This window comes from Oncorhynchus clarkii, chromosome 21 (assembly GCF_045791955.1).
Source record: "Oncorhynchus clarkii lewisi isolate Uvic-CL-2024 chromosome 21, UVic_Ocla_1.0, whole genome shotgun sequence".
NCBI lineage: Eukaryota > Metazoa > Chordata > Actinopteri > Salmoniformes > Salmonidae > Oncorhynchus > Oncorhynchus clarkii.
This window is the reverse complement of record NC_092167.1, coordinates 40,554,653-40,569,325: the sequence shown is the minus strand read 5'-3', so window position 1 is coordinate 40,569,325 and position 14,673 is coordinate 40,554,653. Positions and strand designations below refer to the sequence as shown.

At 42.6% G+C, this 14,673-nt stretch overlaps 1 protein-coding gene across 1 annotated transcript; it reads right to left on the bottom strand.

Moving 5' to 3' along the window:
• Nucleotides 1-745: 745 nt before the first annotated feature.
• On the bottom strand, nt 746-14,394 carry LOC139379013 (activated CDC42 kinase 1-like). The gene is made up of 15 exons (XM_071121722.1): nt 14,111-14,394; nt 7,988-8,172; nt 7,520-7,590; nt 7,233-7,418; nt 6,820-6,972; nt 6,400-6,530; nt 5,511-5,657; nt 5,208-5,334; nt 4,824-4,970; nt 4,492-4,586; nt 3,843-4,082; nt 2,363-2,436; nt 1,656-2,170; nt 1,466-1,561; nt 746-1,261 (listed from the first exon to the last, which is right to left on the bottom strand). Exons 2-15 carry the CDS (start codon nt 8,148-8,150, stop codon nt 1,058-1,060), a joined length of 2,349 nt encoding a protein of 782 aa, XP_070977823.1. The 5' UTR covers nt 8,151-8,172; nt 14,111-14,394; the 3' UTR covers nt 746-1,057.
• Nucleotides 14,395-14,673: the final 279 nt, after the last annotated feature.

Here is a 14,673-nt window from a genome sequence, read left to right as displayed (position 1 = left end):
AACAAATAAATGACACTAGGAATACACGAGACAGATGCCCCGATCACAAACAGACTTGGGTTCAAACACTTTGTGTAGGCATTCATCTATGTGAACGTGACACCCCAAGTTCTAATATTAAATACAACGGTTCATACATGTGCAGTGGTCTATATTTTAGGCCAAGTTAAAAAAAAAGGGTATTTTATTTATGTTCCTTGCGTTCGCGGTTAAATGCTGCATATTTCGGCTCAATGGGAAATTGTCTTGCGGTTTCAAAGCATGATCAATTTGTTTATTGTGATTGTCAATCTCAATTACACAGAGTCGTGCTTGATTTTAAAGAGATCCTGGTCACCAGGTTGACGGTTCAAACCTCAAACACAAAATAGTAGTGGCAAAGTGCCAGGGGGGCCTGAAAGGAGTAAGGCAGGTTCACAACATAAGGGAGGTGTTCTCATTACCCCCCCCCCCCCCTCTTGCTGGAAGCATGCTGAAGTACAGTTTAACATAAGGCCATCTCCCTCCATAGTAGTGCTGGATTCTCCAGCCCCATGTAACATCCTTCTGCTCTAGTTTTATAGACAGCATAATGGGAAGCTCACAACCAGAGGTCAATTAGGAAGTCAAGGCAGTGAGAAATGCCAAACACTTCCTGCGAAAGGAAATTACATCACACTGTGTATTCTCTTGATTCTACGACATCCCAGCTCTAATTATTTGTAAAATTGAGGGGCATGAGCCACATGTACACCACTAGCTCATGCACATTTTGTATCAACAATTTATTCAACAAATATAATCAATGCTAATACAATATATACAAATTCATCATGATACAACTATTTTTGAGAACAGAGAGGATGTGGCAGTTCGTCACAAAAAAATACGTTTAACAGAACTGTAAAAAAAAAGGATAAAATAGTATTTAAGGACTGTAACGTCTATGGTTCACTCCATATATATTCAATTCCTTTTTTATCCTCCTCCCATCCATTTCATTCCTAAAATTCCTTGTCAGTTCCTCTTAAACGTTGTAAAGCTTTATTGTCTGTTGTTTCCAGTATCCCTCCACCTCTCATACTCCTCCTCGTCTCGCCATGGCAACAGGGGGTGTCCCTCTCTCTCCATCCTTCCTCTTCCTCTCTCCTCCTCCAGTCCTGTCCTCCCGTACCATTCTGATCAGGTAGCGACTGGCCAGCTGTAGATTCCACTGGTAGCGGGACAGGATCATGACGCAGTCGTCACGAGAACACAGGCTCAGAGAGTACAGCTGCTCCATCTGAGAGAGAAGGAGAGAGAGAGAGAAGTGAGGTTGGGGCATCATATTTAGTATTAATTACATAAACACTGATCCAAATACTTAATTTTAGTATTCTTAGTTAACTATGTTGGTCAATGGAGAATACATTTTAAGTATATGTAAATTAAATATGCATTATTTCAGAATTATTACATAAGAATTATTTGAGAAATTCTGTCTTACCTTGAGTTGTTGCTGGGCCCTAACAGGGTTCCACTCATTGCGGCGAAGTGCATTACGAACCTCCTCATGGGTTACTCCATGCACCGCCTCCATGACCTGACCAATCAGAACACCTTAGTAAGTTAGACTAATTAAAGAGCCTGAACTGTCTAACACCTCAAGAACTAAAGACCCTACATCAATTCCATACCTGTGCTATGACTGCTTCCCTGGTGCGTTGCACTTGAGGCGGGTACCTCTCCCTTTCTCGTTCCCTCACCACCCTCTCCTTTTCTTGATCCCTCTCCTTGTCCCCATAGTTATCCAGTGTTGGTGTTGACCGTGCCATGTGGGCCATCTTGCCCAGATTGCTTCCTCCCATGGTCTGCGGTGGTTGGGGCTGAGGCTGGGCTGGCTGTAGCATCTGCTGCTGTGGATGTGTTGGAGGCTGTGGAGGCCATGAGGTGCCTGGGGCTGGATTTGCAGTAGGCCTTTGATCTCGGCTCACCACCTGGGGAATCTTGAAGTTTTTGAGGTTGGGTGGGGGCGGGCGAGCCGGGGGGTTGATGCTGGCCTCGCTGAACCTACGGATGTCCTGCTGCATCCCCACGCTCTGGGCCCCCATGGCAGGGACGGGTCCACGACGGGGGTCCACCCTGACCCCTACTACCGTCTGAGTCCAGCTCTGGGGATCGCTCAGGACAGACTCCAGACTCCTGGTCATACCTGGGGACAAAAGGATAGTTATATTAAACATATTTATTGTGTACAAAAGATGTACAGTATACAGCATGTTGGGGGTGGTTATCCCTAGTTGGTATCGAACTTCCGACCCTTTGCTCTCAATGCTAGTAGAACATGGATAACATGTTCGTATCAGCCATATGTTGATCAAAGAGCTCTGCTTGACGTCGTTACCTGACATTTTCTGTAAGTTGGAGCCCTCTTCCTCGCGATCTCTGTTTGCTGGGCCGCTCCTCCAGTTTACGCTCCTGAAAAACGTCAGATAACAAAACACAGGTAAACACACTCTCCAAACACACACTGGTCACAGAGCACAAAACTTTGAAAAGTGAGTCAAGTAAAGAGTTTTTTTTGTCTTAAAGCGGCAGTGTTGTATTTTGAGACGGGCTTGAATAAGTTGCCAATATGCAGAGGGTAGCATACTTGTATGGGAATAATGATGCAATTTTAAAGTGGATTCTTGCATCAAACAACATTTTCAGTCACCTCTTAGTCTGAAGGACAAGTGGATAAACAGGTTCACTCTTTTGGGCAGCATTTTCACTTTTGGATGAATAGCGTGCCCAGAGTGAACTGCCTCCTACTCTGTCCCAGATGCTAATATATGCATATTATTATTAGTATTGGATAGAAAACACTCTGACGCTTCTAAAACTGTTTGAATGATGTCTGTGAGTATAACAGAACTCATATGGCAGGCAAAAACTTGAGAAAAATCCAACCAGGAAGTGAGACATCTGAGGTTTGTAGTTTTTCAAAAGGTTGGCCTACCGAATACACATTGAGATATGGACAAAGTTGCACTTCCTAGGGCTTCCACTAGATGTCAACCATATTTAGAAACTTGAATGAGGATTCTACTATAAAGGAGGGGCTCATGAGACCTCTTTGAGTCAGTGGTCTGGCAGAGTGCCTTGGTCTCATGACGCGCGCTCCCGACAGAGTTAACTCTCGTTCCACTCCTCTCTTTGGATGGAAAAATGGCTGTGTTTTTTTGACTTGGCTATGACCTAACATAAATCATATGTTGTGCTTTCGCTGTAAAGCATTTTTTAAATCGGACACGATGGGTAGATTAACAAGATGTTTATCTTTCATTTGCTGTATTGAACTTGTTAATGTGTGAAAGTTACATGTTTCCAAAAAATATTTTTGAATTTTGCGCGCTGCCTTTTCAGCGGAATGTTGTGGAGGGGTTCCGCTAGCGGAATGCTTGCCCTAGAAAAGTTAATGTCAAGCCCTGCATGTTTTTTTTTTCCAAAAGTCTCTGTAGGCCTACAGTTTGCGCTCAGCAGACCTGAAATTTCTTCAGTGATGAAAACATTTAAAGGGAACATTGGTCATGGGATGTATACTCAAAGGTTCAAAGTCATACTACATTTATCTTATAGCCATGGGTTGAGTAGGTTGTTACACTACCTCATGGTGGAATGTTTACAAAAGAAAAGTGCTGAATACTAAGTGGAAGGTGGTTAATTCACCAGCTAAGACCCTCCTGCAGGCAGTTTCTAACTTAACCAACTCATCATTGTCAAACATTGCAAGAAAACAACGCTGTTGAATGCAGGAACCAAGGTTAGCATACAGCATGATTAAGTCCCAGCAGCAAAACATTATCCAAGCCTTATCGAAACCGAATTAAAACTTGACTGACTCATCGAGGCGCTCCGGGGTGCCCCAGCTACGGTCAGGGTGGGTGTCTCCATGCCCTGTGTGCTGCAGACTGCCCTTCAGAGGGGGAGAGATGAGGCTGGAGGCAGGAGGACCAAGGGCAGCGGGAGGACCAGGGGCAGCGGGAGGAGCAGGAGTGCTGCTGGGGGCAGCCAGGCTCGGGGGGAACCAGCCCACCGTCAGGGTCCTCTGGTTCTGACCCTTCCACTCACACAGCTCCAGACTACAGGGGAAGAATCACATTAAGAAACCAGTGACCATTGTACAATTTCAACCAGTGAGTTATAACCGTTTATACTGACTTATAGACTTAACTAAAAATATAAACTGCTTATAAGTCCTTAACAACCCTCTTGACATGTTTACATAAGACTCTGCATAATGTAGTGTTAGCCAAGTTAAGAAAAGCAGACAGAGCGTGGAGTAATTGTACGATTTTTGTGATAAAGAATTTGATAATACCCCCCCCCCTCAAGAATTACCACAAGGGGGCAAGAATGTGAGGATTAGGGTTAACCATCAAATCAGGGTTGGAATGCGGTTCATGAGTGGAGCTCTTTGAAGGAGCAGGTTTAACAAATTATTCCATCTTGTGTCCATAAATGTTCTCTTTCTTCCTATCCCTCACTCACCCATGGTCTATGACGGTCACTAGGTCGTTGGATAGCAGAGTGAGTTTCCTAGATTCCGCAAAGTCCCTCACAGCACGCACCTCTATAGGCTGAGCCTAGATAGAGGGAGGAGGGGAAAACTATTTAAGCACGTCTCCAAGTGAAAATGGCCTGTATTCTTGTCACTGCCGACATGCTTAAAGTAAACATGTTAAGGAACAACTGGATTAGAGCAGAGATCACCAAACTCAGTCCTGCCCCCCCCCCCCCCCTCAGTCCTGCACGTTTTGGTGAGTATAATGTAACTGTATACAGTGCATAACAAATCTACATAGAAATGTGTAGTCTGTTACCTCTGCCACCAGAGTGGTTAGCTGGGAGAAGGTGGGTCGGTCGGATGGGGTGCAGGCCCAACACTTTCTCATCACAGAGTAGAGTTCCTGAGGACAGTCAGGGGGTCTCTCCATACGTTCTCCCTCCCTCTCCACCCTCCACAGGATCTGAGAAGAAAAAAGAAGAGAGGAACGTTTAATGACAAAGACATATTCAATATCTCTATATTGCAATTTTTGTGGTCACACACACACAATACTGAACATTTTTTTTGCTAAAAAGGACTCAAATATTTCAGAAGTCGTACAGATGCTTGGAGCCTTGAGTCGTTGTGAGTCATGGTTTATCTTAAAAGTGTACAAAACTGTCTCCATACTCAATTTCAAAACTTTTTCTACACATACCTGTCTGCCAGATAACCCCAGCCAAGGCTCGTCACAATAGGTGAACATCTCCCAGAGGAGGACCCCAAACATCCACACATCAGAGGAATGGGTGAAGGAGCCCAAACGCAGACTCTCTGGGGCACACCTGGAGGGCGCAAGAGAGAGATGGAATTACTACAAACTGACAATCATCCAGCAAAGAAAATTCCACAGTAGTGATATCTCCACATCAGCTTCCATTAGGTTACACTGCTAAACAATCAATGACTTGCAAATAACATTTCCCCCCACACACTCCTTGATGTTTCCTCCTCAGCTCACCAGGCAAAGGGGATGCGTCTGTGGGCTGTCATCATGTAGTGGTCCTTCTCCTGACTCAGGACCCTCATCAGCCCAAAGTCCCCGATCTTCACCATCTCCCTGGATGCCAGGAGAACGTTCCGGGCAGCCAGATCCCTGTGAATGAACCTGGAGGAGATATAACACAGGCACACTTTACCAGCCAAAACCACAAATGATACTGGGTTTTCATTGGTAAGAAGTGTCTTCATCCACCTCTGGTCAAATTTGATTGGCTTTCAGGAAATGTATTACATTGGTCAGAGGAATTGTTTACATTTAGAGTTACGGTGAGGGTTACAGTAAAGTTAGTGGTTAAAATGGCATATGTGGTTGTAGCAAAGATTTTTATAACTAAACCAAGATAGACCACAGCCCGTCATTCCAAATGGGAACAAACGAGTCATAGTGGGCAGAACAAGCAAGGAGTTGGGCAGAGCCAAGCGCAAGCTAGCGAGATCCTACTGCATAATTCGGGCAAACATTTGCATATTTCCATTAGTGAATGCCTACTCTGAAGTGTGTGTGTGCAATAACTCAATTTGCCTTTGCACTCCTTATAAAACAACGCTATTTTTTACAACTTTGACAAAGTGTAAAGTCTACAAAACTTAGTCCACACTGTTTGTAACCGATTCTAGTTTTGGGAACAGAAAACGGTATTGAGATCAAATGTATTAGCAGAATGTCGGCCAAAATCTCTCGTTCCATTTTCTTCCACTGCCCGCCACTAGGCTTCCTCTCACTACCATATGTGGCAGTGAGTGGAAACACCAAGCGAATGCTTCACATTTATACATCCAGTGAAATATCGGTCTCATTGTTCTATCTGTGGTTGTAGTCTGTAGAGTGGGACTGTTTTGTGTCTCACCTGCGACCCTCCAGGTACTCCATGCCTGCTGCTATCTGGGTGGCGAAGAGCCAGAGGCGTGCCAGGGGGTACTCGTACTGGCGAGAGCGCAGCGTGTCATACAGGGATCCCAGACATGCCACCTCTGTCACCTGGGGGAAAGATAATACAGTTTTAAAGGGACTTCTTTGCTCTGAGGATTTTACTTTCCCCCCTCAAATTCCCTAAGTGAATTTTTTTGAAAAACATAACATCTGAATGACCACTGAAAGTTTATTTGAATTTGAATGGCTGTATTTGAATAACCAAACTTCCGATTAGAATATTAGCCTATTGGGCCCAGGAATTAAAGGAGACGGGATTTCAATGTAGTAATACAGAAATAATAAATATGTTTTATACTCCATCTTTCAGAGGTTGGAAAGAATATGGCAGTCTCACCATCTTCAGGGGCTGTGTGAGCACCACTCCGTAGAGGCGGATGATGTTGGGGTGGTCTAGAGACTGCATGGTGGTCACCTCCTGGAGGAAGTCTGTCAGCGTGTCCGTCTGTCTGGACAGGCTGCTCCTTAGAGTCTTCACCGCAACTGGCAGCTGTCACGGCAACAGAAAGGAGAAGGATGGATGAGTTAGGTGTACTGATTAATAACATTTGGAATAGATAATGCAATTTCTATTGATCGGGAATATACTGTAATGCAATTTCTATTGATCTTTAAGATATCTTGCCCCATGTGTCTTCCAAACAGGCAACCTAGCTCTGGCTTTTCACTAGTACTGCTGCATATCTACATTCATAACATTGGACTTGGTGAGTAAAATAAGGGAAATAGTGTCCCACTAGAAACACTCACCACTCTCCCAGTGGGGGTCTGCCACTCTCCCCTCTTCACCACACCGAAGGAGCCCATGCCCAGCTTCTCCCCTAGAGATAGTTCACTGTCCTGAATCAGACAGGTGAGTGCCCGCCCTCCTGTCTCCTGGCCCTGCCCCATACTGCCCCATTGGTCACCGCCCTCCGGACCACGGCCACTGAAGACCTGGGAGAAAAAAATATATATATATTAAAAAAATTAGAAAATGTTTTACAATTAACAATCATCAAAGAAATACATTGTGGGAGGTGGTGTACATGTCTTACCTTGGTGATCCATGACTTTGGTCTCATGGTGATCTTGTACCGTTTCACAGCATCCCATAATCTTCTCTGTCCTACATGTCAACAAATAACCATAGATCATAAAACAAACTAGATCAACAGCACTTACAACTCAATTCTACCGTAACCCACTAATCTACTGGTAGTGCCAACATGGAGGATAGTTTGCTTGTGGCTAGATGGTATACTGCTATGGTAAAAAATAATAACAATAATCAAGTTCATGTTACTTAGAATTTTTGTATTTTAGCTAATACTAACCCTTTTCCTAACCTTAACCCAATTCCCCTAACCTGCTGCGTTAATTATCCTAACCTGCTGCGTTAATTATCCTAACCTGCTGCCTAAATTGCTACGAAAAGTCACTTTAATCCGTAACTGTATACCATCTGGTCAAAACAGCAAAACTCTGATACGAATCATTTGGAGGCAACTGCGTCGAGCACTGACCTGGTTTGCTGATGCCGATCTGCTCGAGGTCAGACTCCTTGACATAGTTGAAGTGTTCTATGCGGGTGATGTTGAGGCCGTCCCGGACGCGCAGGTAGAACCTCTCCAACTGGACCTCGACCAGGAGGTGGTACAGCCACTGAGTGTCCTGGTCCATCAGCATGACCCTACAGGGCACCACAGCACTAGTGGGGTCAAAGAGGATGGAGGGGAAGAGTCATGTAAAGGTGCTGTTTCCGTCGGCCTTGTCAGTGGTGCTGGCTGGAATTGCGTGGAGTACCGGAATTAGTCTATATTGCTACCATCATGCTACCCAAAGTTAAATGTAATGGAGTGGACAGTATTTCGTGATCACAGGTGCGAGACCGTTCAAAATCAACAAAAATATATCTACAAGCAATTGTTACAGCAACAAGAAACTAGCTTCAATAACTTTTTCCAAATACTAGTTAACTCAACTAACAAAAGAATGGACGATCTGACCAGAGGTCCAGGACCTTCAGAACAGTTTGCAGTTCTCCCAGGGAGAGGTGAGTGTCCTGAAAGAGACATTCCGCAAGATGGAAAAAAACTAAGTCCTCTCGAGATGACATCAGCACTGTGTGTGAATCATGAGACATGGATGGATTCTGAGGAGAATTATCACAAAAAACTGCAGATGGATAATAGGAAGATTGAGGTGGAGCCACACCCACAGGTCTGGAACACCTGTAACCAGCCCAGGTGACAGACCCAGGCTGATAGTCGTCAAGTTCCTAAGGTTCAAGAACAAGACGGCTGTTCTGGAGAGAGCTAAGAAATTGAGAGGAACCGACATCTTCCTCAACGAGGACTCCTCTAAAGCTGTGCGCCAGAGGTGGAAATAACTCATCCTAGCTATGAAAGCTACCAGAGAGCGTGGGGACACAAGCTCATTGTCCACCCTCCCTCCCTAAAGCCTGGGAGGAATGAGAGAGCCAAGCTTCAGGGTCAGTAGCTTCAGCCTAACATCCCACAGACCTGATAAACAATGTATTTATTACATTTTACCATATTAGAGTGCCTTCAGAAAGTATTCATACCCCTTGACTTATTCCACAGTAAATTAATTTTAGATTCTCACCCATCTACACACAATACCACATATTGACGAAGTGAAAACATGTTCCGAATGTTAGCTAATTTACTGATGATATCTCATGTACATACACTATCAAAAGTTTTATAACACCTACTCATCCAAGGGTTTTTCTTTATTTCTTTATTTTTCCTACATTGTAGAATATTCTTAGCAATGATTTAGGAATCCTTGTGAGTAAGTATTAGCTAGGTTGCCACTTGTTGTTCACCTATTGAACTTCAGTTCATTCAAATAAATAGCTAGCCAGCTACTTAACCCTGTGGTCCAAAGCTAACGTTATAAGCAGCCAGCTTGCCTTCAAATTAAAAGTATGTCATTGACAGTGATGCAAATGAATACAAATATAATTATGCCAGACTTTTATTTTGAAGGCTAACCGCAAGTTCACTATTGTGGTTCATCCTTATTGTGCCTAGCTTCACATAGATGGGTCCGACCACCATTAATCAGATAAGAACTGTCTTATAAATTAGGGCTATTTTAGATGACACCTAGCTATATAGTTAGCTAGTTAACTACAGCTACTGAAACAGATTATGTTGTGTTATTTGCAAAGACCCAAACGGCGTTCCAAAGAAATCCTGGTTGAGAATGAAACGACTGAACAAATGAACAACAAAAATGCACAGCAAGTAAGTGAAAGAAATAGGTTTTCATTATGTTTTACTGGTAAATGGGGACATAGGTAAATGCCAACAAAGATAACTTTTTGGTCAGTGTGGTGTGTGTAACCTTTATTTAACTAGGCAAGTCAGTTAAGTACAAATTCTAATTTACAATGACAGCCCGGACGACGCTGGGCCAATTGTGCGCTGCCCTATGGGACTCCCAATCACAGCCGGGTGTGATACAGCCTGGATTCGAACCTCTTGCACTGATATGCAATGCCTTAACACACACATGGACGCAGTGGTCTAACTATTTAAATGTACTAGAATGCTTAAAAGGCCGCAAACATTTTCAATATCGGTTATCGTTATATTTATTTTAGCAAGGAAAATATCGTTATCGGCCAAAATGTAATATCGATGCATCACTAATAATAAGATGATAGTTGAGCTGTATTGTTATATTTCAGTGCAGTCTTTCATGTTATTGATCATAAATTGTCACTTGCTATGGCTTTACATCACCTGCCATCACATGGTTGGAGAGTCATTTATCCAATAGAACCCAGAGAGACCTTATCTGTTCTTCAATGGAAGCTTCTCTAACATCAGATATGTACATTGCGGTGTCCCTTAGGGCAGTTGCCTTGGGCCGTTACTCTTATCTGTTTGTACAAATGATTTGCTACTGGTCTTAGACAAAGCTAGAATGACTATGTATGTGGATGATTCCACACTCTACATGTCCGGCAATATGGTGAAGTGCAGCAAAGTAAGACCTAGCAAAACTGCAGCTGGCTCAAAACAGAGCAGCACACCTTGCCCTAAAGGGTGCATCAGTGTTTGGTTACTTGTGTTTTGTGCAGACACCAGAAAGAGTAGCTGCTGCTTATGAAAAAGCTAACGGAGATCCAAATAATGTATCAGGATGGTCCGGTTCCATTAGTAGAACAATATATCCTTCTTTTGTCAAAGTCGTTTCTGATCTAACTAGAATGGGTAGGTAAGTACGCAAGGGTATAGCTTTCCCCAGTCCAGTCAGTGATCACCTTAAGGGAGTTAAGGGAGGATGCATTGCAAGCCAATTCCAAGATACAGCGTAAACACTGCCTTGTTGCTAATTCCCAGCAGCTTCACCATTTGAATAGTATGCATAATTGAATTGGGAATTCACAGATTTTGTTCAGTGGAGGAACATCAGAGAAAGTCAAAGAGCTGTAACCAAAGGAGACAGTACCTTTTCTGAGCCTCAATTCAATAACGAGCCAGCCTGTTTTACCGTAATTATGTTCAAAGTTCACATACCAGCCTCTTCTGGTCGCTATGGACACCCATAACAAGAATTCATCAATAAAAGTCCAGAGTTAATGCGCTGTCTAACACAAGAGGGAGCAGAGTGTGACAGCTTTCAGTACCAGCCAAACACTTAACAGACCTTTGTTTTGTATCAAATAAACACCATAAAACAACCCTAATGAGCAACATTTTTTTTTACCTGGCACCAAAGTCAGTGTCAGCTGAATCAAGTTTGTTATATCACATTTGTTGGGGGAAATCCTATCACCCCTGTTCACATGGACAAAGAACCAGTTACAGAAACAGAGAGGAAAGGCGACGATTGAGGAGAAGAATTAACCAATGGAGGATGGGAAGAGAGGGTGGGACAGGAAACAAAGAGAGGAAAGTGTGTTAGAATAAGAATAAGCAATTGGGTGCTAATAGAATACGCCAGTGGGTGTTAATCACTTAGTTTCAAAATACATTTGCTCACTGTTTACTGCTACCACATATAAAGCTAATCATACCGCAACATTGGTGCCCATCCTTCGGTTCTTAAATCAAGTGACGTATTTTTGTCCAGCTCCTACATCAACTTTGAAATAGTATTTTTTTTTGCAATCTCAAAGCAAGCAAGCCCACACGTCTGTTGCTCAGAGACTACTGGAAGTGCATGTTCTTCTCTGTCTTGATCTCAAATTTTGCAATTCACAAAGAGGCGCAACCTGTGACGCCAAGCTGTAATTTCCAACAACTACTCAACGTCTATCTAACTACACACGTCATTTCATGTCCTTGTCTGCGTGTGGACTTCCGCGTCAGGGAATTGCCGCTATAAAACAATCACAGAGAAGGGTGTGAATCAGAGGCCTACATTCTTGTGTCAACTATTCTGGGAAACCCAAACCAGTTCTCACATCAACTGTCTGACATATCAGATATCTAGAAGAAAAAGAAACGCACACCTATTAAGACAAGGTGCTGGCTAGCGGAATAGAAACTTGAAAATAAAAAGAGAGCCGCACACTCTAGGAGCTCAGATGCAAAAATGTAATACCAACATTTCGACAGCCAAGCTGTCTTCATCAGGGTATAATCACAAACACTGCGGGATGACTTGTTTATATAGTGTCAAAAGACACAGTGTCTGTAATCATGGCCAAGAGTGGCCTAATATCATTGGTTAATAATCAAATATTAAAATGTCATACAAAGAACAGCATACAAACAACAAATGGATAGCATACGATCATAGATTAATTTGACTACACAAGTTTACAAACAATTACAATGGCAAAGTCACAATAATCACAAGAATGGCTTAAGATCAAAGTCTACGTTGAGACCGAAGGGCGCAAGGGTCTTTAAATTAAAGATCTTAAACCATTCTTGTGATTATTGTGACTTTGCCATTGTAATTTTGCCATCCCGCAGTGTTTGTGATTATACCCTGATGAAGACAGCTTGGCTGTCGAAACGTTGGTATTACATTTTTGCATCTGAGCTCCTAGAGTGTGCGGCTCTCTTTTATTGACATACCAGATATAACGTGTGTATGTCTATGTCATAGCTAATGATGGGTACCTGATGTGGGTGCAGACTGTAGCTTGGTTAACAGATGAAGACCATATCCATTTTGTATTTCCACAGAAAGACCGACAGAAACACATTGATGCAGACAGACGCAAGAAGGGGCTAGCCCGGACAAGCACTATTCCTGTCAAAAGAGATTCCCAAGGACAACTCCCAAACCCACACCCAACTATTTCACGAAAGTCACAATCATGTGCCAAGTCTGCAGTAAAAACATGCGAGCAACCAATCACGGGTCATTTCTCAAGCATGCCATTGCTTTGAGGTTATTCAGATTTATGTACACAGGAATGCATCTTTAACCCACTCAGTTACCGGATAATGAATGTTATAAGAAGGAGGTAGCTATAGGGTTGTTTGGGCCTATTTGCTCTGTCCATGAAGCATTTGGGAGGCTTTGTTTACAATTGAGGCTACGTCTTTTGGTGCCGATTGGGTGAGTGCACTCGATCAATTAAAGACCAACTAATGGGGTAACCAGTAACATAAGCACTTCGCTGCACCTGCCATAAAACCTGCAAATCTGTGTACGCTACCAATAAACCTTGATTTGAGAACTGTAGTCTGAAAAACCTACTGGACACATGATCCCTGGTAAGCCGGGATTCTAACAAAGAGAGAGTTTGACAAAGCTTCCCGATAACATCTCCTCGTAGAGAAGGGCTCTTTTAACAGAATGCTCGGTCTGATTCATAACAACCAGAACTGTCACCAATCTACATCAGTCAACAAAGGGAGTGCCTTCAAGCAATCTCTGGGAGTGCCTTCATGCAATCCCAATGAAGTAGCCTGGAAGTTGAGTAATTATTTCAGAGATAAAGATATATAGATATATATACACAATCCTGGATACACACTAACCTCTCTTAGCAGTGACATAACTATTTGCCTATGACCCTTGTTAAATAAGTATTTTCCAAACTCGGTCCTGTGGACCCCAAAGGGTGCAAGTTTTAGTTTTTGCCCTAGCATTATACAGCGGATTCAATTAATCAAATTTTAACGCTGAGTTGACTATTTCAACCAGCTCTGTAGGTCTAGGGCAAAAACCAAAACATGCACCCTTTGGTTTGGGAAACGCTGCCATTGTCAAACTGTGTTAATCCTCAGTTGAGCTTGCTGGTGTATGGTCAGCATTAAAATTATCATCCATTATGACTTTCGAAAAAATAGTTTAGAACAAAAATGTGAAAATATGCTTTGATTTATCTGTTTTATACGCATTGGAGTTTACAGACAAATGCGTTTCTCTAAATCAAATGCTTGATTCATTCTTGCCTATCAAATTGTCATTGCCATTTTTCTCATCAGAGTTAAAAGTAACTCTGCATCATTTGTTACCCTGAAGTTGATAGTAAATCAAGGTGTAGGCCTATGAATTACTGAACGCCACTAACTGTAACGTTAGTTGTGGGACGCCATTGTTTAGCCTTTCAGAATAAATACTGCCAATATACTGTATTGACTGGTGGGGTAAATTGATGCCAAAGGCTAGTTCAACAAAGATGAGTGGTAAATACTTACCGTCAACAAAATGACCGAAAGTCTACTGGTGCCACGATCTTGCTTATTTATGAACCCAGCTTTCGGTTATGCGCGACAACAACAAATTAACTGATTCCAAATAGGATCGGTAGACCTAGAGATAATCCACATCACATGCCATACTGTTTTTCTTCATTTCGTCAACAAATTATCATTATTCTTCTTTTCTTAGTGTTGTCGGTTGTTTTATTTCATCGCAAAATATCTGAGAATCCTCACTTAAACTGGTGTGTTTCGCTCTACCTGTCCACAGTGCTCTCTCTGCCTCTTCCTCATATTTTCACACCACCCCTTTTCAACGTCCACCTGTGCTACACTTGCCCAGCCACCCGCCTACACGTCACCTTTTTTTTTTTTGTTACAATAATGTATGACGTAAGTTATTTAACAATAATATATTACACATAATAATGTTGCGCAATCACACCAAAACTACTACAATTATATAGGCATTTGCGTAATTATCATATATTCTCATGGCTCTTTTGAACAACTTGAATACGCATTATGCATCAATTATAAATTCAGATAAATATGTTATA